The sequence below is a fragment of the Oncorhynchus gorbuscha genome, linkage group LG02 (assembly GCF_021184085.1).
Source record: "Oncorhynchus gorbuscha isolate QuinsamMale2020 ecotype Even-year linkage group LG02, OgorEven_v1.0, whole genome shotgun sequence".
Classification (NCBI taxonomy): Eukaryota; Metazoa; Chordata; class Actinopteri; order Salmoniformes; family Salmonidae; genus Oncorhynchus; species Oncorhynchus gorbuscha.
The window spans coordinates 56,904,088-56,928,983 of NC_060174.1; the positions used below are offsets into that span (position 1 = coordinate 56,904,088).

At 40.7% G+C, this 24,896-nt stretch overlaps 1 protein-coding gene across 2 annotated transcripts in view; it reads left to right on the forward strand.

The window, feature by feature from the left end:
• Nucleotides 1–23,618: 23,618 nt before the first annotated feature.
• The window catches only part of spns2 (spinster homolog 2 (Drosophila)), a 166,248-nt gene continuing 164,970 nt past the window's right edge, over nucleotides 23,619–24,896 (forward strand). The window contains exon 1 of one of the 2 annotated variants that reach the window (XM_046314045.1): nucleotides 23,619–24,106. In XM_046314045.1, coding sequence (XP_046170001.1) covers nucleotides 23,875–24,106 — 232 coding nt within the window. In that variant the 5' untranslated portion in view covers nucleotides 23,619–23,874. The remainder of the gene's footprint in view (nucleotides 24,107–24,896) is intronic. The other variant, XM_046314037.1, reaches the window with a different exon arrangement.

The window sequence follows — 24,896 nt, forward strand, 5'->3', positions numbered from 1 at the left end:
TGGACAAGAACTGACAGCCTTATCAATTATCTTTAAAAAGTGTGAGGCTGAGGCACCTCTGTCCGTAGCCTGTTTTTTGAGGAACTGTGTGAACAGATAAGTCTTAAAAATCCTTCCACCCACCTGGCCTCTCTAATCCATAGAGAAAAATACAACCATCCAACTGGTTTGTTCCTCTCATTCCATTACAGTAAGCAAGATTCTCCCCTACAGGATCCATAATGTGTGTGTGTGTGAGAGAGTTCAGTGCCAACTAGGTAAACAGAGGTTGGCTAAATGTTCCATAGGTTACTGAACCACAGGAAGTGAGCACAGTGTACATACTGTATGACATGAATGTTCAGGAAAACAACAACAGATTAGTAATACTGTACACTATTTACGTAATGCATTATCTGTTCTAAATTAATGATGTGCAAGCCCTAAGTGTGTTTCATAATTACTTAAAGGAAAGTTGATAATAGTCATATTCACATTCATTAATAGAACGGAGAGAGAGCTTGGCACTTGATCAAAATTAGAAATTGCATGTGCTTGTCTTTCATATTTGGACTATGCCAAAAAACAAAAATGCATGAAAGTAACAGAATGGGTGTGGTGTAGTTGTTTACCACAGAGAATTCCCAGCTGTCAGCTACACGTGGCAGGGGATATTTAAACTTTTACTGGCAGCATTATGTAAGTCTCTGTTTTAAAGGGAGTCTTTTTTATCGGTCCCCAGGAGGCAGGGCCCAGAGATTAGAAGGCTATCTCCTATCCTGCAGTGGTGCTTCGGGGCCTGGGGGCCCTGAAGACAGGAAGGAAGGCCGGGCAGTGGATCCAGGGTTGCAGCGGCTCCTGCCAAAGGGACAGAAAGGGCCTGTCTGCAGCGACCCAGACCTAGACCAGCGTTTTGGAAAAACACACAGGAACCCAGAGACACCAACTGCATGACAAACACCTCACAGAGAGAGAGAGAGAGAGAGAGAGAGAGAGAGAGAGAAACAGAGAGTGAGTTAATGACAAAGATAGAGAGCGGGTGAGAGAGAGAAGGGATAGAGCAAAGGGAGAATGCAAGAGAGAGAGGGAGATAGTGAGAAGAACAACATCTTGCTCTGCGGGACCCCTAAGCCTGCCAAATGAGCTCCCTAGTCGGCTCTGCCTCTGTCCTCTGTCCCTCTATTGCCTCTTGTTACACACATAGATTCAGCTGAGTCAGAGCCTATTCAGGCCTCAACCCCCAGACATACACAGACACATAGCCAAAGACCTGCAGAACAGAGCCAGGAAAACTCCCCAGCAAAACACCTCAATGATGCCAGGACTCAGCCTCAGCTCCACTCCCCTCTCCTCTCCCCTACCCATTTCAGACAGAAAATGTGGTGTATTAACTATATTAGTAATATACAAATAAAAAAAATTAAAAGTGTTTTTTTGTCACAATGAAGATATTTAGTACTACGTTATGACCCATAAGGTGTGTAAAATGTTTCCCAGCTGCACATATGCTCTCAAACCTTGAATCATCAGTACCATGAAAAGACACACTGCAAGAGATCTATACCAGAAGTGAGAGAGGACATACCTCCAAGCCAAGGCCACTTTAAACAAAGACATGGACAAGAACTGACAGCTTTATCAATTATCTTTTAAAAACATGTTTGGTTCCAGGACATAGCTCTATTCTTTTAACAGGAACTTGGTCAGCGAGGCTGAGGGTCCTCTGTCTGTAGACTGTTTTTGAGGAACTGTGTGACCAGATACAGTAAGTCCAACCCCAGGCAGTGTTCAGGAATGTGTCACGCCCTGACCTTAGATATCTCTCTTTTCTTTATATTTTGTTTAGGTCAGGGTTTGACTAGGGTGGGTACTCTAGTGTTGTATGTCTAGGGTTTTGTATGTCTAGGGTTTTGTATGTCTAGGGTTGTTGTAGGTCTAGGGGGGTTGTATTTCTATGTTGGCCTGATATGGTTCCCAATCAGAAACAGCTGTTTACCATTGTCTCTGATTGGGGATCATATTTAGGCAGCCTTGTTTCCCACTTTCTGTTGTGGGATCTTGTCTATGTGAAGTTGCCTGTCAGCACTCGTTTGTATAGCTTCACGGTTCGTTTTGTTATTTTGTTAGTTTGTTCAGTGTTCCTTCTTTAAATAAATAAGAATGTACGCATACGACGCTGCGCCTTGGTCTCCTTCATACGACGAACGTGACAGAATGTGGAACTAGACCTGTCTGTTTCAGAAGTCCTTCCACCCACCTGGCCTCTACTCAATAGAGGAAAATGCAACCATCCAACTGGTTTGTTCCTCTCATTCCATTGGAGTAAGCAAGATTTTGCCCTACAGGATCCATACTGTACAGAGAGATAGAGCGAGAGTTCAGGGCCAGCTGGGAGGACAGGCGTTGGCTGAATTTTTCCTAGGTTTCTGAACCAAAGGAAGGGAACTCAGTGTACATATGTCAAGAAAGTTCAGCAAAACAGCAACAGATTAGTATAATTTATGATGTGCAAGCCTTTAAGAACTCTGCAGTAAAGTGTGTTTCTCAATGACTAGAAGGAAAGTTAATAATAGTCCTATTCACATTCAGTAATAGAACTGAGAGAGAGAGAGCTTGGCCCTTGATCAAAACAGGCCAAAATGTATTACAAATTGAATGTGCTTGTCTTTCAAATTCAGACTCTGCCAAAAAACAAAAACGCGTGACAATAGCAGAATGGGTGTGGAGTTTTTGTTTACCACAGAGAACTCCCAGCTGACATCTACATGTGGCAGGGGGGATTTAATCTTTTATTGGCAGCCTGAGTCTGTGTATGTTTTTAAGGGAGACTCTTTTATCGGCCCCCAGGAGGGTGACCTGGCTGCAGTTTTCCAGACCCAGACCAAACCAGCACTGTGGAAAAACACACAGAAACCCAGAGACAGCAACTGCATGACAAACACCTCACACAGACAGACAGACAGACAGACAGACAGACAGACAGACAGACAGACAGACAGACAGACAGACAGACAGACAGACAGACAGACAGACAGACAGACAGACAGACAGACAGACAGACAGACAGACAGACAGACAGACAGACAGACAGACAGACAGACAGACAGACAGACAGACAGACAGACAGACAGACAGACAGACAGACAGACAGACAGACAGACAGACAGACAGACAGACAGACAGACAGACAGACAGACAGACAGACAGACAGACAGACAGACAGACAGACAGACAGACAGACAGACAGACAGACAGACAGACAGACAGACAGACAGATAGATAGATAGATAGATAGATAGATAGATAGATAGATAGATAGATAGATAGATAGATAGATAGATAGATAGATAGATAGATAGATAGATAGATAGATAGATAGATAGATAGAAGCATAAAGGGGGAGGAAAGGGATAGAGACAGATTGAGAAAGGGAAACAGAAAGTTAACGACAAAGAAAGAGAGGGTGAGAGAGAAGGGATAGAGCAAAGGGAGAGAGCAAGAGAGAGATAGAGAGAGAGAGACAGCAGACAATGTGTGACCTATTGCCACAAAAATAGGGCAACCAATAGGGCAACACCATAGTAAATACAACCCATATTTATGTTTATTTATTTTCCCTTTTGTGCTTTAACTATTTGCACATCATTAGAACACTGCATATAGCCATTATATGACATTTGAAATGTCTCTATTCTTTTGGAACTTTTGTGAGTGTAACGTTTACTGTTCATTTTATCTTGTTTATTTCACTTTTGTTTTATCTATTTCACTTGCTTTGGCAATGTAAACACATGCTTCCCATCCCAATAAAGCCATTTTAATTGAATTGAGAGAGAGAGAGAAAGCGAGAGAGAGAAAGCACCCCCTAAACCTGCCAAATTAGCCCCCTAGTCATCTCTGCCTCTGTCCTTTGTCCCTCTATTGCCTCTTGGACCAGTACAAACAAATATGAAAGTGTATGCACTCACTACAGTAAGTAAGAACATCTGCTAAATTACTAAAATGTCAAATGTAAATGTTACACACAGTCAGAGCTTATTTAGAGCTTATTCAGGCCTCAACCCCCTGACATACACAGACAGAGCCAGGAAAACTCCCCAGCAATACCCCTCAATTAAAAAAAAAATATAAGGCAATGTTTACACAATATGACCCCCTTTCAAACAGCCTCTTATTTGCCCCTTTCTTGCAGGTATAACCTTTGATAAATCTCGGTGGGAAACTGAGAAGTTTCATATGAATTCTCAAAATCGTCACAAAACCAAAAGCATAAATCTTCAAGGTGTACTTTTACAGACGATTTTGCCACCAAAAGTGCAGCTTAGAACATAAATACATTGCTGAAATGTTGAAATATTTTCTTTGTAAATATGTTTAAAGGATGTAGTTTACATATGTGCCTTAATTTAATAGACGTTGAATCCATGATGCTCATGATATATATGAAAATATCTTAGCGGTCACATTTGTGACCAATGGGAAAATACTGTGGCTCAAATGTATTATATACATTGCCTTTAGAAAGTATTCACACCGCTTGACATTTTTCACTTTTTTGTTACAGCCTGAATTAAAAACGTATTACATTTCGATGTTTTTGTTGCTGGCCTTCACACAACACCCTGTAACGTCAAAGTGGAATTATGTCTTTCAGTAGTTTTACAAATTAATTGGAAATGAAAAACTTAATTTATTTCGTCAATAATTATTCAACCCCTTCAAAATGGCAAGCCTAAATAAGTTCAGGACTAAAAGGTGCTTAACAAGTCACATAATAAGTTGCATGAACTCACTCTGTGTGCAATAATAGTGTTTAACATGATTTTTGAATGACTACCTCATCTCGGTACCCCACATCTGTAAGGTCGCTCAGTCGAGCAGTGAATTTCAATCACAGATGCAACCAAAAGTCAAGGGAGGTTACCGATGCCTCGCAAAGAAGGGGACCTATTGCTAGATTGGGGGGAAAAATATATGGAATATCCCAGTCACAACAAAGATACAGGCGTATTTCCTAACTCAATTGCTGGAGAGGAAGGAAACCATTCACGGATTTCACCATGAGGCCAATGGTGAAAACAGTTACAGAGTTGAATGGCTGAGACTGTCAGGATGGTGTATTGGAGGCGAAGTCAAGTGCAGGAGAGCAGATGCAATGAACAGGCGCACTTTTATTATAGTTCCAAAAACGAGAGCACTACATGAAACAAACACACTCAAAAAATGGAACATAAAAGTAGAGCGTGCAAACTAACACCACCTAACATGAAAACAATCACACACAACACATGATGGGAAACAGAGGGTTAAATACAAGTAGCTTAAAAGGGGAAATGTAAACCAGATGCGTATGTAAACAAGACAAGACAAATGGATATACCATAAATGGAGCGGCGATGGGATGGCCAGAAAGCCAGTGACGTCGCCCAAACCGGGAGAAGTCGTGACAGAGATAGGATAAAACTGAGGATGGATCAACAACATTGTAGTTACTCCACAATACTAACCTAATTGACTGAGTGAAAAGAAGGAAACCTGTACAGGATACAAATATTCCAAACATGCATCCTGTTTGCAACAAGGCACTAAATGAATACTGCAAAAAATGTGGCTAAGCAATTCAGTTTTTGTCCTGAACACAAAGTGTTATGTTTGGGGCAAATCCAATACAGCACATTAATGAGTACCACTTTCCATATTTTAAAGCATAGTGGTGGCTGCATTATGTTCTGGGTATGTTTGTAATCGTTAATGACTGGGAAGTTTTGTAGAAATGGACAGGCAAAAGCACAGGCAAAATCCTAGAGGAAACCCTGGTTCAGTCTGCTTCCACCAGACACTGGGAGATGAATTCACCTTTCAGCAGGACCATAACCTAAAGCACAAGGCCAAATCTACACTGGAGTTGCTTACCAAAAAGACAGTAATGTTCCTGAGTGGCCGATTTATAGTTTTGACTTAAATCTACTTGAAAATCTATAGCAAGACTGGAAATGGTTGTCTAGCAATTATCAACATCCAATTTGACATGGCTTGAATACTTTTTAAAATAGTTGCACAATGTAGGTGTGTAAAACTCTTAGAGATCTACCCAAAAAAGACTCAAAGCTGTAATCGCTGCCAAATGTGCTTCTACAAAGTATTGACTCAGGGATGTGAATGAGATATTTCTGCATTTTATTTTCAATACATTTGGAAACATTTCTAAAAACATGTTTTCACTTTGCCAATATTGGGTATTGCGTGTAGATGGGTGAGAAACAAAATCAATTGAACCCATTTTAAATTCAAGCTTTAACATAGCAAAATGTGGAATAAATCAAGGGGTATCAATACTTTTCAGATTATTTCTTTTTTCAGAAGACTGTAAAATGTCATATTTTGTTATTTCAGGGGAATTGACCAGGTATAGACCCATAAACTGAATTATTGTAATACCTTTACAAATATTCAATGTCAGATTTGTTTAGAGTCTCTTGCACAATGGCAAACCTGGTTGATATGAGTTTTGCTCAATCTTCACAATTGTAGACATGGTTTATCAGAGTATTGGGACAGAGCCACAAGTGTAAACCTGTTTTATTTGGGTATTTGCACTCAGATATACAGGTGTAGATCTGGTTTATATAATTTTGGGGTCTAAGTGAAATGTGTAGACCTGGTTTGTAGGAGTACTGGAACTGACGTGCAGGGGTAGACCTGGTTTACTGTTTATGAGTTTTCATTTTTTGACACATTTAGACCTGGCTTAGATGACTAATTGGGTTCAAGCTCAGGTGCAGACTTTGAAGGTACGTAAATTGGAGCTTAAGTACAGGTGTAGACCTGGTTTGTATGAAAGTTGGGGCTGAAATGCCAAAGTACAACTATTTTTATGACAATTGGGGCTGACAGACCTGTTTTTTTGTAATCAACATTGGTTTAGACGAGCAGGTGTACATCTGGTCTGTAAGAATATTGGGGCTGAAGTACACGTGTAGACCTGGTTTGTATAAATGTTGAGGCTTGGGCACTTGGGTAGACTTGTTTTATATTATTATACTTATGGATTGACCTGGTTTATATGAGTAATGGGGTGTAGGGATACACAATGTTCATACATAATTTGGGTCTGGATGGACATCTGTTGCCCATTCAATTCCTTTCTGTTTGTAGTAGGAAAAAAGTGATTTGGGCTCATGTGTTATACCACTGTACTTCTATGAGTTTATCTATGAAATGATTAGCATATAGGTCAGTGGTGACAGGACTAAGATATGCAAATAACAGTGTTGTGGTATGCAGCGAACAGCTGGACATAGGTCAAAGTTGGTGACTTGGGGAATACAGGGCTGAGATAGGCAATTAAGAGGGATGGGGTGTATTGGGAAAGAAATTGGAGTCTACATTTGGAAACAAATCGGTTAATGAATTTACCTGTAAAAAAGCAGAGAACATTTCACCCAGCCAATACCTGTATTTTGGTTACAGGGTCTGTAAAATTGCAGGAATAGGTCTTTAGGTGGCTTTTATATCCCTTTCATATATAAAGTTGAAGTCGGAAGTTTACATACACCTTAGCCAAATACATTTAAACTCAGTTTTTCACAATTCCTGACATATAATCCTAGTAAATTCTCTATATTACGAGAGTTAGGATCACCACTCTATTTTAAGAATGTGAAATGTCAGAATAATAGTAGAGAGAATGATATATTTCAGCGTTTTTTTTCTTTCATCACATTGCCAGTGGGTAAGAAGTTTACATTCACTCAATTAGTATTTGGTGGCACTGCCTTTTAAATTGTTTACCTTGGGTCAAACGTTTCGGGTAGCCTTCCACAAGCTTCCAACAATGAGTTGGGTGAATTTTGACCCATTCCTCCTGACAGAGCTGGTGTAACTGAGTCAGGTTCGTAGGTCTACTTGCTCGCACACGCTTTTTCAGTTCTGCCCACAAGTTTTCGATAGGATTGAGGTTGGGGCTTTGTGATGGCCACTCCAATACCTTGACTTTGTTGTCCTTAAGCCATTTTTCCACAACTTTGGAAGTATGCTTTGGGTCAATGTCCATTAGGAAGACCCATTTGCGACCAAGCTTTAACTTCCTGACTGATGTCTTGAGATGTTGCTTCAATATATTCACATAATTTTCCTGCCTCATGATGCCATCTATTTTGTGAAGTGCACCAGTCCCTCCTGCAGCAAAGCACCCCCACAACATGATGCTGCCACCCCCGTGCTTCACGGTTGGGATGGTGTTCTTCGGCTTCCAAGTATCCCCCTTTTTCCTCCAAACATAACTATGGTCATTATGGCCAAGAGGTTCTATTTTTGTTTCATCAGACCAGAGGACATTTCTCCAAAGAGTACGATCTTTGTCCTCATGTGCAGTGGCAAACTGTAGTCTGGCTTTTTTATGGCGGTTTTGGAACAGTGGCTTCTTCCTTGCTGAGTGGCCTTTCAGGTTATGTCGATATATGACTCGTTTTACTGTGGATATACATACTTTTGTACCATGCTTTTGTACCAAGGTCCTTTGCTGTTGTCCTGGGATTGATTTTCTCTTTTAGTACCAAAGTACGTTCATCTCTAGGAGACAGAATGCGTCTCCTTCCTGAGCGGTATGATGGCTGTGTGGTCGCATGGTGTTTATACTTGCGTACTATTGTTCGTACAGATGAACGTGGTTCCTTCAGGCATTTGGAAATTGCTCCCAAGGATGAACCAGACTTGCAGAGATCTACAATTTTTCCTGAGGTCTTGGCTGATGTCTTTTGATTTTCCCATGATGTCAAACAAAGAGGCACTGAGTTTGAAGGTAGGCCTTGAAATACACCCACAGGTACACCTGTAATTGACTCAAATGTCAATGGCATAATTTTATGTGATTTTCCAAGCTGTTTAAAGGCACTGTCGACTTAGTGTATGTACATTTCTGACCCACTGGAATTGTGCGGCAACAGCCATCAATGGGGCACGCTGTTTTGTCTACTAACAGCATGGACCCCAGCACGCCAAGGTTAGCAGGCGTTCAACACAGCTTTATCTGTCTCCCTCTCTCCCTCTCTCCCTCTCTCCCTTCCTCTCTCCCTCCTTCTTTCTCCTTTCTGTTTGATACAAGAGTTGTGCCAGCGTTTAGGCCTACTGATAGGCTCCCTGCATGTTGTCTCGGTGAATCATGCCTCCTGTTAAAGCTCTGCGGGCTATTGCTCCTGCATTGCCCTGTATGGGAGAGAGTGAGGAGTGGACTGAAAGTGGATGGGTGGGTGGTTGTCTAACTCCAATTTTCTTTTCAGAGCATCTATTGGAGATGGCCAAGATGCCCTTGACAACACACCATAATGATCATCTCCAAGGCAACAAAGCCCTTTTCCCCGGTATGTGCATGTATTCGTTTCCTCTGTTGTGATATGTCACAACATTGATTTTGTATCAAGGACAGTCATTTCTGGCTTATTAGTCCTTTGTGTGATGCTGGGACTGTAATTTCTAGCTGAGATGCTCTTTGAGACAACAACAGTAAAAATACAGTGTGTGGCTTTCTGAATCATCCCCCAAAGGGATGGACAGACACAGATACAGTTCCAGAGGCCTTGTAAAAAAACTAAAATATTTGCTACATACAGTGCATTCGGAAAGTATTCACACCCCTTGACTTTTTCCACATGTTGTTACGTTTTCTCATCAATCTACACAAAATACCCCAAAACGACAAAGCAAAAACAGGTTTTTAAAAATGCAAATGTATTAAAAATAAAAACTGAAAGACAGTAAGTATTCAGACCCTTTACTCAGTACTTTGTTGAAGCACCTTTGGCAGTGATTACAGCCTTGATTCTTCTTGGGCATGACACTACAAGCTTGGTACACCTGTATTTGGGGAGTTTCTCCCATTCTTTTCCGCTCAAGCTCTGTCAGTTTGGATGTGGAGCATCGCTGCACAACAATTTTCAGGTCTCTCCAGTGATCAGGTTCAAGTCGGGGCTCTGATTGGGCCACTCAAGGACGTTCAGAGACTTGCCCCAAAGCCACTCCTGCGATGTCTTGGCTGTGTGCTTAGTGTCGTTGTCCTGTTGTCTGAGGTCCTGAGCGCTCTGGAGAAGGTTTTCATCAAGGATCTCTCTGTACTTTGCTCCATCCATTTTTGGTTTCATCAGCCAAGAGAATCTTGTTTCTCATGGTCTGAGAGTCCTTTAGGTGCCTTTTGGCAAACTCCAAGAGGGCTGTCATGTGCCTTTTACTGAGGAGTGACTTCCGTCTGGCCACGCTACCATAAAGGCCTAATTAGTGGAGTGCTGCAGAGATGGTTGACCTTCTGGAAGGTTCTCCCATCTCCACAGAGGAATTGGAGCTTTGTCAAAGTGACCATCGGGTTCTTGGTCACCTCTTGGCCGGGAGTCCAGCTCTAGGAAGAGTCTTGGTGGTTACAAACTTCTTCCATTTAAGAATGATGGAGGCCACTTTGTTCTTGAGGACCTTCAATGCTGCAGAAATGTTTTGTTACCCTTCCCCAGATCTGTGCCTCGACACAATCCTGTCTTGGAGCTCTACGGACAATTCGTTCAACTTGATGGCTTGGTTTTTGCTCTGACATAAACTGTCAACTGTTGGACCTTATATAGACAGGTGTGTGCCTTTCCAAATGTGTATTTGTATTTATTATGGAACCCCATTTGCTATTGCCAAGGCAGAAGCTACTCTTCCAGGGGTCCAGCAAAATTAAGGTGGTTTATAATTTTTTTAAATATTACAATACATTCATAGATTTCACAACACACTGTGTGCCCTCAGGGCCCTACTCCACCACTACCACATAGTACTAGAGGTTGACCAATTATAATTTTTCAACGCCAATACCGATACAGATTATTGGAGGCCAAAAAAAGCCGGTACCGATTAATCGGACGATTTTAAAAATGTATTTGTAATAATGACAATTACAACAATACTGAAGGAACACTTATTTTAACTTAATATAATACATCAATAAAATCAATTTAGCCTCAAATAAATAATGAAACATGTTCAATTTGGTTTAAATAATGCAAAAACTAAGTGTTGGAGAAGAAAGTAAAAGTGAAATATGGGCCATGTAAGAAAGCTAACATTTAAGTTCCTTGCTCAGAACATGAGAACATGAAAGCTGGTGGTTCCTTTTGACATGTCTTCAATATTCCCAGGTAAGAAGTTTTAGGTTGTAGTTAGTATAGGAATTATAGGACTATTTCTCTCTATACCATTTGTATTTCATACACCTTTGACTATTCGATGTTCTTATAGGCACTTTAGTATTGCCAGTGTAACAGTATAGCTTCTGTCCCTCTCCTCGCTCCTCCCTGGGCTCGAACCAGGAACACAATGACAACAGCCTACCTCGAAGCAGCGTTACCCATGCAGAGCAAGGGGAACAACTACTCCAAGTCTCAGAGCGAGTTATGTTTGAAACGCTATTAGCACGCACCCCGCTAACTAGCTAGCCATTTCACATTGTTACACCAGTCTAATCTCGGGAGTTGATAGGCTTGAAGTCATAAACAGCAGAGCTGCTGGCAAAACGCACAAAAGTGCTGTTTGAATGAATGCTAATGAGCCTGCTGGTGCCTACCATTGCTCAGTCAGACTGCTCTATCAAATCATAGACTTAATTATAACATAATAACACACAGAAATGCAAGCCTTAGGTCATTAATATGGTCGAATCCGGAAACTATCATCTTGAAAACAAGACGTTTATTCTTTCAGTGAAATACGGAACCGTTCGGGTGGCATCCATCAGTCTAAATATTCCTGTTACATTGCACAACCTTCAATGTTATGTCATAATTACATAAAATTCTGGCAAATTAGTTCGCAATGAGTCAGGCGGCCCAAACTGTTGCATATACCCTGACTCTGCGTGGAAAGAACGCAAGAGAAGTGACACAATTTCACCTGGTTAATATTTCCTGCTAACCAGGATTTCTTTCAGCTAAATATACAGGTTTAAAAATAAATACTTCTGTGTATTGATTTTAAGAAACGCATTGGTGTTTATGGTTTGGTACACGTTGGAGCAACAACAGTCCTTTTTCGCGAATGTTGCACTGCATCGATTATATGCAACGCAGGACACGCTAGATAAACTAGAAATATCATCAACCATGTGTAGTTATAACTAGTGATTATGATGGATTAAGTTTAATGCTAGCTAGACACTTACCTTGGCTTCTTACTGCATTCGCATAACAGGCGAGCTCCTCATGAGGCAGGTGGATAGAGCGTTGGACTAGTTAACCATAAGGTTGCAAGATTGAATCCCTGAGCTGACAAGGTTGTTCTGCCCCTGAACAAGGCAGTTAACCCACCGTTCCTAGGCCGTCATTGAAAATAAGAATGTATTCTTAACTGACTTGCCTAGTTAAATAAAGCTTCAATAAAGGTGTAAAAAATAATAATAATAAATCGTCAAAATCGGCGTCCAAAATGACAGATTTCCGATTGTTATGAAAACTTGAAATCGGCCCTAATTAATCGCCCATTCCGAATAATCGGTCGACCTCTACATAGTACATTTGTTATTGTGTGTGTGTATGCATGTGTCTGTGCCTATGTTGTGTTGCTTAATAGTCCCCGCTGTTCCATAAGGTGTATTTTTATCTGTTTTTTCCATCTTATTTTACTGCTTGCATCAGTTACTTGATGTGGAATAGAGTTCCATTTAGTAGTACTGTGCACCTCCCAAAGTCTGTTCTGGACTTGGGGACTGTGAAGAGACCTCTTGTGGCATGTCTTGTGGGGTATGCATGGGTGTCCGAGCTGTACGCCAGTAGTTGAAACAGACAGCTCGGTGCATTCAACATGTACCTCTCATAAATAAAAGTAGTGATGAAGTCAATCTCTCCTCCACTTTGAGCCATGAGAGATTGGCATATTATTAATATTAGCTCTCTGTGCTGCCTTGTTCTGAGCCAATTGCAATTTTCCTAAGTCCGTTTTTTGACCACACGACTGAACAGTAGTCAAGCTGCGATAAAATTAGGGCCTGTAGGACCTGCCTTGTTGTTGTGCTGTTAAAAAGGTAGAGCAGCACTTTATTATGGACAGACCTCCACATTTTAGCTACTTTTGTATCAATATGTTTCGACCATGACAGTTCAGTCCAGGGTTACTCCAAGAAGTTTAGTCACCTCAACTTGCTCAATTTCCACATTATTTATTACAAGATTTAGTTGAGGTTTATGGTTTAGTGAATGATTTGTCCCAAATACAATGCTTTTAGTTTTAGAAATATTTAGGACTAACTTATTCCTTGCCACCCACTCTGAAACTAACTGCAGCTCTTTGTTAAGTTTTGCAGTCATTTCAGTGGCTGTACTAGCTGACATGTATAGTATTGAGTCATCTACATACATAGACACACTGGCTTTACTCAAAACCAGTGGCATGTCCAAATCAGTCAAAGTCAGTGGCATATCCAAATCATGTCCAATCAATTGAATTTACCACAGGCGGACTCTAATCAAGTTGTAGAAACAGCTCAAGGTTGATCAATGCACCTGAGCTCATAGCAAAGGGTCTGAATGCAAAGGGTCTGAATGCTTTCACATTGTCATTATAGGGTATTGTGTGTAGATGGATGAGAATTTTAAAATAAGGCTGTAACGTAACAAAATGTGGAAAAGGGGAAGGGGCCTGAATAGTTTCCGAATGCACTGTATACACCAGTTCCACTGCTCTAATCTGGGACTGATTTAGACATGGGATGCCAGGTGCATTTATAGCTATCTTTCACATGTGGAGCTTAAATTTTACGTGACAGCATATTTTCACATGTATTACATTTAAAACTCACATGTTAACACCACCTTTTTCATGTGAGAAGAAAAACATGTTTTCAACTCACATGTGAATGAATGTAACGATATTCGTCTTCCTCTGACGAGGAGTATGAAGGATCGGACCAATATGCAGCGTGGTACGTGTCCATGTTGATAATTTATTAACATTGAACACCAAAAACAAAATAACAAGGAGAACGAACGAAAACGAAACAGTTCTGTCTGGTGAAGAGACGGAAAACAGAAAACAAACACCCACGAAACACAATAGAAAACAGGCTACCTAAATATGGTTCTCAATCAGGGACAACGATTGACAGCTGCCTCTGAGAACCATACCAGGCCAAACACAGAAATAGCAAATCATAGAAAAACTAACATAGACAACCCACCCAACTCACACCCTGACCATTCTAAAACAAAGACATAATAAAAGAACTAAGGTCAGAACGTGACAATGAATAGCAGTTGCACATGTGAAATTAGCAGATTCACGAGGGAAAAACAATCACATGTCAAAATCCCATTTGCTGTTTCACATGTATGAAAACTCACTTCCACGTGGGAAATTGCAAGTTCATATGTAAGAAACATTCACTTGTGAAAATCAAACTTTCATATGTGGAAATTCAGTGTTATTCTCTTCCTAGTGAAAAGGTGGTGTTAATGTGTTGCTCTAGCAATGTTGCCACATATGGATTTGCAAATTCTGTAATGCCATTAAATAAAAAGGTGAAGGCCTACCTGAGTATAATAATTCAAGTGCGTTAAAAATAATTATTTATTATTTCTGAGCCATTCATGGATTGTTACTGCTGCAGGTTCACGCCTCTCTTCTTCGTATGTTGGTCAGTGACCGTTGGAAGGCCAGTGAAAAAACTGAGAAGCTATCACTCCGTGTCTCCTTATTTATCTTTTTTAACATGTTAAAATTAACTGAATGAATCAGTTAACTCAAAATAACCTTTTGTATGTAGTAGAGTTAAAATGGTTATTCCATCAAACTTCAAATTATTAGAATTAGTACACAACGCAGAACAGAACAACCAGGTTGAAGGTCAGTGGCCAAAACCCGCAAATAGGAATATTCCATGTTCAGACAGAAGGGGGGAGTCCGATCGCTATGATCGCCAGGAACTTTACTTTTGGTGTCTTTTTTTAATTGTTGCGCTACTGGTGCTGCCTGTTGATGTTAGGTAGGCAGCTACAGTAGCTGAATGATGTTAACATCTTCGGGTTTTGTTTCATTAAATGTATTTTATTTCATCTGGGTGCTTGCGTCACCTACTAACACCCTGGTACTACCCGTAGCTCCCGTTCTTCTCAGTCTGACAAAACACTGAGAGAGAAAGCCATGTGTTGCAGATTACTCCTTTGGTAGAAGTCCATAACGTGAAATAAATAAAAACATCCCAAGGTTAATGCTGTAGATGTTGTTATAAGGGAATGAGAGACTATTGAAACATGTAACTTTCAGAGTTTTATTGTTGTTATTAATATAGTTTACAGAGTGCTAAAAGTGTTGCTAGCTAGCATGCCTTTCTGTGATGCAGACGGTTAGCTGAGCTGCCGACTGGTGCTGGTGTTGCATTATGGGAGATGTAGTTTAGTCTGAAAGGGACAGGCGATTTCACGTTGTAACTTGTTTGTGTTGCAGTGTTTTTGTACATGAGTTGATGTATGTTGGTACTGTCAACACTGAAAGCGCCTAGCAATGTATTGGGGATGTGAGACAGGTGTCACGTCTTGACCATAGAGAGCCCTCATTTTCTATGGTGGAGTAGGTCAGGGCGTGACTGGGGGGTTAGTCTAGTTTATTATTTCTGTGGGGTTCTAGTTTTGTTTTTCTATGTTGGTGATTTTGTATGATTCACAATTAGAGGCAGCTGGTAATCATTGTCTCTAATTGGGGATCATATTTAGGTAGCCTTTTGTTGTGGGATATTGTTTTGAGTTAGTACACGTAGCACTGGTTCGTTGTTAGTTTATTGTTTATTTGTTTTGTCTTTGCTAAGTTTCACTTTATCATTAAATTATGTCGAACTCAACATCCACTGCGCCTTGGTCCGATAATTATTCCAGTGAACATGACAACAGGATATGTGTTTTACCTTTCTTCATGCTCCTGTGTAGAATACCTGTCAGATGGTGATTGGAGACTGTGTTCCTGTCCTGTCTTTTCACAATACTATTGCAGATCAACACAAAAGACTAAAAGACAGCTGTAGTGTCGCTCTTCATTTCTTAGTTCTCCTGTGGTGCATATAAGACCCGCTACATGTAATTTTAGTGCACTATATCGTTTTATGCATTTGTCTGAATGCGTTTAAAATACACTGACAACATCCAAAATATTTAATCTACTGTATACAGCTAAAAACGACAAGTTGACAGTGAGGTTAAAGAAAGTGTGTTTATCAATTTACCTGATTTGGCTAACTGTTACTTTGGACAAAATCAATATGGCAATATTCTTGTAATGTGTTTTGTATAAATAATCTTAAATTATAGCTGAATTTGATCAAATTCTTAATTTGCAATTAATTGTGATCCATCACAGCAAATCCTGCAATAATTTCATTTTTTTTTAAAGAAGGATATTTTGACAGCCCTAGTTCAAATTTACATTAAGATGTGAAAATGCACATGTGAAGTGTAAGAGACATGAGTTGGTCATGGTTGCTCTTGGTCACATGATGAGTTAGCTGCACCTGCGAATTCAAAATTAGTGTTGGCCCTCTTGGTCTAATGGTCAAGAAGTTGGCTTCTCCTGTGCGAGACCCAGGTTGTAATCGTGGCAGTTACAAAAGCACACGTGAAACATAACAAAGACAGTACAGTATGAAGATAGGCTAAAACTGCTTCTCCAATAGAAATCCAGTATGAAGATCACACTTGTAGGCGATGTCATGGTGATGTTGGCTAGCTAAGCTCATGTGTAGAAACACGTCACTGGGTCTAACGGTTGTCTCTCTGCGAACTGTACATCTACAGCCCGTCAAATCAGAGGCACTTCTTCGAAATAAAGTTGTTTTTGATGAACATCTGTCAGTGTCAGTATGTCACTTTCACAAGGTTGGTGTAATATGTTCAACTAAGACATTGGCTCAAATTTAGGTTGTGCCTTTAGATGATTTCGAGAAAATGAACAACTAAGGAGGATTTTTTTTATTTCTCTCGTTGACTTCTCAAACCCCGACCTGGTCTGTTTGGTCTGTTTTGCAAGTGTTCCTGTAAGTCTCGCGATGTTACTCCTCTGGGTTTAGAAACACTCTGTTAACAATATCACATGTGGAATCTTGGGAAACCACTGTCTGAGTCATGTAAGAAATTAACTGTTAAGAAATCCATGTGAAACTGCACACGTGTCCAAAACCACATGTCTGTTTTACCCACGTGACATTTTTCAAGTGAATTGTTCACATGTGAAAAATTCATGTGAAACGTCACTCGTTTTCGAAAACTCCTGTCCGACTCGTGAAAATTTCACGTGAAAGAATATTTACTGTGCCTTAAAGTATTCATGCCCCTTGTCTTATTCCAATTTATGTTGTGTTACAGCCTGAATTCAAAATTAATTAAATATATATATATATATTTACACATCAACACACAATAGCCCATAATGAACAAGTGAAAATATGTTTTCAGAGATTTGCAAAATTAAATACAGAAATATCTCATTTCTGTATTCACACCCCTGTGGCAATACTTTCTAGGGGCACCTTTGGCAGTGATTACAGCTGTAAGTCTTTCTGGGTAAGCCTCTAAGAGATTTCCACGCCTAGATTATGCCATAGATTTATTTGTTAGATTTAAGTCAAAACTGTAACTGGGCTACTGAGGAACATTCACTGCCTTCTTGGTATGTAACTGCAGTGTATATTTGGCCTTGTGTTTTGGCTTATTCTCCTGCTGAAAGGTGAATTCATGTCCCAGTCTGTCAGAGTGTGCACAACTGTTTGAAGGAAGTCAGGTGCAGGAGAGCAGAGATGAGTGAACAGGCACATTTTAATCAGGCAGAGGAAAACAGCCGGACGCAACTGCGTCACAACACTGCCCAAGAAAAAAGCGATAGAGCACAAAACACACAAATAGATACAAAATAACAAAACCACGGGTTACAACAATACCCGGCAAAAAAAAACAGCCTGAAGCATCACACACGTAACGAATTAACAATACCACACACAGACATGGGGGGAACAGAGGATAATATACGCGTAGAGTAATGAGGGGATGTAAACCAGGTGTGCAGGAAGACAAAACAAATGGAGAATGAAAGGTGGAGCGACGATGGCTAGAAGACCGGTGACGTCAGACACCGAACGCCACCCGAACAAGGAGAGGGACAGACTTCGGCGGGTGTCGTGACACAGTGTCTGTTGGAAAGCAGACTGAAACAAGTTTTTCTCCAGGATTTTGCCAGTGCTTAGCTCCATTAATGTTTTTATCTAGAAAAACTCCCTAGTCTAAAATCATTATTATCATCATTAGTCAATTTAGGTCAACATTGGATCATTCAGAGATCCTCACTGAACTTCTGGAGAGAGTTTGCTGCACTGAAAGTAAAGGGGCTGAATAATTTTGCACGCCCAATTTTTCAGTTTTTGATTTGTTAAAAAAGTTTTAAATATCCAATAAATGTCGTTCCACTTCATGATTGTGTCCCACTTGTTGTTGATTCTTCACAAAAAAATACAGTTTTATATATTTATGTTTGAAGCCTGAAATGTGGCAAAAGGTGGCAAAGTTCAAGGGGGCCGAATACTTTCGCAAGGCACTGTAGATTACTTGTTGGTTATTACTGCATTGTCGGAACTGGAAGCACAAGCATTTCGCTACACTCGCATTAACATCTGCTAACCATGTGTATGTGACAAACACAATTTGATTTTATTTGATTTGCTATATACATCCCTGAGGGTTGTACAAATTCTCTAATATAAATTGCAATCACATTTCTTTCCTCTGTCTGTGTGTGCCTGGCAATGCATGAAACTGTCTGCATGTCAATTTCCCCCTCTTGTCTCCTTGTGTGTGTGTCTGCCATATAAATGATGTGTTATGAATGGAAATACGGCTTCCTCTGATAATAATGCAGGATTGGACTGTTGTACCCCTGAACACACACACACACACACACACACACACACACACACACACACACACACACACACACACACACACACACACACACACACACACACACACACACACACACACACACACACACACACACACACACACACACACACACACACACACACACACACACACACACACACACAGAGACAACCCTTGACCCACCATTGGCGTGCACCAACATACAGTCTTATCAATGATGCAATGCACTGACACAAACACAATGGTCCCTTATAACTACTGTTGCTCTTGTAAGCCATTGGGAAATCTGAATTGAATAGGTGGCAAGGGGCCCAAAACACCCATGTCTGTCTGAAAAAGGAAAGAGTCAAGTGACAGTTGGAGATTGATTTAATTTCATAGTAATAGTAATAATATACTGAATTAGCCTAATACAAAAAATACTTTAATATATTGAAATTAGAGACAGCGTGGACATGATCCTTACCTTTCTAAAAATCAGTAGCTAATATAAAAGAGATCAAACTATGTTCATGTATAGCTAATAGTCAATTGATCGTTTCAACTGTTGAAAGGGTTTTGATGACAATCATGACTCGATTAGCTCCATCGAAAGTGATTTGATCTGGCAATCTAACGGTTGTATCCTTTAAAGCTGTCTATATTATGCATATTGGGAGAAAGTGAACATGGGGTGAGCGCCTCTGATCTCCTCAACATGAAAAAACGACATCAGTCGAAACCATATGGGTGAATAATGTTCGAAATGTATATTCTGTATGTTGTGGAATCAACAAGATTAATGAAAACATAACAATGGTTTAGGAACAATGTGTCAAAGAAGATCTTCCTTATGTCAACTGTGAGAATATCATTTGTCTTTTTAAAATCTAGATCACACAAGAGCTGTTGAGTGTGCTGAACACACCATCACAACCCTGCATCACGTGTTCAACACACAATGTACATTTAGATGGATTTAATGTTTTTACAAATGGGTTAGCATGGGCTACTATACTGGACCTTTATCAAATGAATGACAAAACAGCCACTGGTACATACTTTGTGTGTTTCAACAACTGTGTAACTGAATATTGAAAGGCTGTATGTGACATTTCTTGACAATTCGCAAAACAAAAGGTACCTCTTGGATAGCTCCATTAGTGACATTTCAAGCTAGCTGTGTAGTGAGTTTACGGTACATTATTAACACTGTTAGATATCGTGTGAAAAAGCCACAAATTTAAGTATTATAAATTTTTCCAGGAACTCAGTCTGGGTCTCAACGTACTATTGTGAGTAATTACACCAGGTGCAATGTAGTTGTGCATCAGCAGTTTTTTTGTTTGTTATTGTCAGTCACTGACAGTCACTTAATTAGCCATGTCAGCAAAACAAAATGTGATTGGTAGTTAGTCTAGCCAGCTATCCAAACATGTAGCAATCATGGCCGAATACCGACTGGGCACGAAGGGCACGTGCCCAGGGGCCATAACTTCCAGGAGGCCCCCATTGATTTTGTTATTCATTCTCACTCAGATATCATATTAACATGGCATAAGTCATGGCAAAATGTGCAGAATTGCAGGAAATTAGCTTTAAGACTGCAAACATTTCTCTCCACTCCATGGCAAAATGACTATAGCCTAAGCCTATCTCAAAGTCCAAGGTCCAACACACTGGTGATAGAAAAGCCTAATCGCTGGGCTATGTTATCAGTGCAAAACATAATCAGTATTCTTTCTCATCAGCTTTAACAAAGAACTACAATTACGTGTAATAAAGCCTTGTTCACACAACAGCATCATTGCGTTTTGGTACACCAGAAGTACTTGCTTGCCTTGCAGCATTGCAGATGCAGTTTCAGTGTGTTCTGTGTTATATCTGGTGCATAGGTACTTGGAGACTTTGGATATATCCAACATATGTAACAAATTGTACATTTAGATATGAAGAAATTGTAGCAAAAGGTGAATGTTGAACTTTTGTTGCACACATATCCAGTAGAAATGTTGGATTACACAATTAGAAAGTTTGACAGCAGAATTGAATACACAGCATCGATGCAATAATGCTGTTGGTCTGATCGAGGCGTAAATGTGCGTAGATGCCTGAAAGCCCTGAGCTCCATTCTGTGGCTGAACACCTCAGAAGCCTCTTTAATTGGGAGGCAACCTGCAAGTCTGCAATCATAGCTGCGGGAAGTAGGTGTCATGTTTTGTCATAGATTGTCATGTCTTGTCCCTGTGCTTCCTCTTCTATTCGTTTCCCCCTGCTGGTCTTATTAGGTTCTTTCCCTCTCTCTATCCCTCTCTCTCCCCCTCCCTCTCTCTCTCTCTCTCTCTATCGTTCCGTTCCTGCTCCCAGCTGTTCCTCATTCTCCTAACTACCTCATTTACTCTTTCACACCTGTCCCCTATTTTGCCCTCTGATTAAGTCCCTATTTCTCTCTCTGTTTTCGCTTCTGTCCTTGTCGGATCCTTGTTTGCTGTACTGTGTTCTTGTTCCGTCCTGTCGTGTTTTTGCCTTCATCAGATGCTGCGTGTGAGCAGGTGTCTCTGTCAGCTACGGCCTGCGCCTACCCGAAGCGACCTGCAGTCTGTGGTCGCTTCTCCTGTCCTTCCCCTCTCAGACGAGAGGATTTCTGTTATGGATTCGGGATTTGTCGTTTTCTGTTGTGGACTTGAATAAACACTGTTTCTGTTAAGTCGCTTTTGGGTCCTCACTTCACCAGCATAACAGTAGGGATGCTGAGGGTGCTGCAGCACCCGCTGAAAAAAAAGAAAAAAGAAATGTGAATCACCCCAAAATAATAATTGCAACAAAAAAAAGACATCTCACAAAAGTAGTGCACTGGGCCTTTACTAGACCTTGTATTAGCAGACCGGATGCCAGCAAGACAATTCAAGTTTTTCCCTGACTAGCTTGCGGTATGGACTAGCTTGTGGCGTGTGGCACCTGTGTAAATAAATAAATCACCGAAAAAGTTGCTAAAGTGTATCATGATTATTTTTGTTGTGATGTGGCACTTGGATGGAGAAGACTACGGCAATGTAATGATGCAACCGGTCTCTTTGCAGCATCATGAGGTCCGCCAGATGCATCAATGTCTTTGCGGTCCGAAGGAAGTCCTTCATTGTCAATGGAGCCGACTGCGATGCTACGTTTTTTTGCTTTCTTGAGTAAGGCAGCTCCAAAATGCAGGAGTTTCACCCTAGCTTTCTATGGTGGTGGGGCTAGCCAGCAGAATATAAATCTAATCAAATCAAATTCTATTTGTCACATGCGCCGAATACAACAGGTATTCAGAATACAACCTTACAGTGAAATGCTTACAAGCCCTTTAACCAACAATGCAGTTTTAAGAAAATACATTTTAAAAAGTAAGAGATAAGAAAAACAAACAATTAAGGAGCAGCAGTAAATAACAATAGCTGGGCTATATACAGGGGGTACAGATTCAGAGGCAATGCGTTAATGTGGCAGGTTGAGGTAATTGAGGTAATTATGTACATGCAGGTAGGGTCATTAAAGTGGCTATGCATAGATAATAACAGAGAGTAGCATACAGAATTGTGCCCGATTGCCTCAGTTTTTTGTGATGATTGGCTCAGTTTTCTGTCACTCATGAGACAGTACATCATCCCCAATTCTAAGGTTAGAGCTCGAAAACTTTAGCCCCTTGGGTTCTGCCATAGAGTTATATTAGAAGTGCCCATCCAAGAAGACTCAAGGTCATTGGCCGCAGATAGAATGACATGAAATCACGTTATATCTACAGTAGCTTTGATTGGACTGATGCTGCGGCAGTATGTCAACATCATACTTTCAAAATCTTAGCTAGCAAGCATAACCATTAATCAAGTCGACAATCAACTCGTTTTCAATCCTAGTCATATGAAGAGAAATTAGAGACAAAACGTATCTGTGCTCATCGGCCATTGGACATAAATATTACACAAATTGGAAATCGCAAATTCAACAATGAGTGGTTTGGGAAGGAATCAGTGGCTAACTGAGTTCAAGACAACTGGGAACTTGCCAGAGAGATATGTATACCGTAGCTAAGAAAGTAATACTAAGTGTTGAGAAGTAAGCCCATGTGCCTCACCCTAATAATTTGGTCTATTTTCACTAAGGCGGTATTGTAAACACATCGCTCGTTGTTTCCCTATAACCTGTTTCAGAGAAATGTAATCATCGAATCTCGTAAGAGCTTTCATTGTCTGTTTATATGTAAGAACGGCATGTCTGTCGCTGTACATTTCAAACGTGCTGAACAAATAGTTATATTGACTACGTCTGTCGTCTCTCGCGCATTGTCTTAATCGAAAAGACGGATTGCCTCTTATCCGCTTGTCGTCCCATAGTTTGTACAGCTCAATTGTCAGTAGAAACCACATATCAGCCATATCAGCGATGCTTTTTTTAAAAGTGACTGGATGAACTGTAGCAGTGGTAAGGTGTTGGGACTCTGCAGTTACGACAGCTTTATGTAGGCCCTAACAGTTTGTGGTCACGGTGATATAGTGCAAGGAATGTATTGTTTTACTGTTGCGTTTTTTTTTGCCCCACCAAGATTTACATGCTAAAATCGCCACTGGAAATTACACCTCACTGAAATTGCAATTCCCCGCATTCTCTCCATACACCAGGTGCCAATATGTTCATTCGCTGCGGGGCTCAAGGAGGCGGAGTTTTTAAGCCAGGTCACACCCCCTCCGCTAGGACTTCATGGTACTCAAGGAAAAACCTGAGGAGCGCAAGAGCCGGTCAGTGCTGTCAGTGTGCTGGTAAAATGAGCCATATCGAGACGCGACTCCCTCTCAAACATTTAACAAGACGACATCTTCAACGCGTCTAATCTTGTATTGCGAGTAACCACCGCTGGATATTTCTAACCGTTTGCTAGGCTACCTAACGTTGATCAATTGTTCCTTCTGTGCGTTGTGGCTGATTCTCTGTTGCGCTGGATCTGTCGTGTCAGAAGATGTGTGTGGAGAGCGATGGATGCGAGATAGAGGGCTGCAGCAGTTCTGATGAGGTGCACACTCTCTCGGGCAGCATGAGCCCTGGACTGAAATCTAACCCGGACCTCCATCCCTGCAAGCCTGGGCAGAAATTCCGAGCCGCGCTGCTTAGATGCCGTTCCCCGGCGGCTGCGGCTGGGATTCTCAGTTTTGGGAATGTGCTCAATTACATGGACAGATACACTGTGGCAGGTAAGAGCCCAACATTTTGTCTTTGTGTAAATGCAATTATCACATCCCAATGAAGGACCATCGCGCAAGTGTGGAATTAGTTGTTTATTGTATGTTTGTTTTCTTCTATACAGCCCATTTATAGTGCAATTAGAACACATAGGCTACATTAGCCTACTTTGTGTAAACCCTGCTCTTCCCAATGAGAGCAATCGAACAATGACTCGATTGCCCACGCGCAGTGGGCAGTCGTGGCTATTCACTGTACAAAGAAGCAACAATGTAGTCTCCATATTCAATATTGGCTATTCTCACATAGATCATTTATTGGCAGGATATGGTGAAAGGTGATTCAATCAAATATATCAGTTCCTTTTATTTGTGGGGTGTCAGGCAGGAAAGAGCAGGGGCCTTGAGATATTGATTGGCACTGTCTTAAATAATCGCACATCAATTAGGATCGCCATGTGTCACTCGGGGAGGCTGCTGCGGTGCGGTTGCTACTGTTCAGAGGATTTGAAGCGCTTTGGAATTAGGGGGGAGAAAAGACCAAAAGCATACTTTTATAATTACAAGGTTGTGTATATCGAAATAGATATCAAAATAAATATACAAAGAGGTGGACATAGTCTACTGTGTTTCTGATATGCTGAAAGTGTTTTAAACATTGCTGCATTTAATTAAAGTTATGAAAAATGTGTGTGTTTATTCATCCACAACTGTCACATCAGATGTGGGGAAGAAAATACTCTTCCTTGGAAATGTGAAGCACACTCTCTCTCCTAGTGTTGCCTTCCCTATGCATAGGATA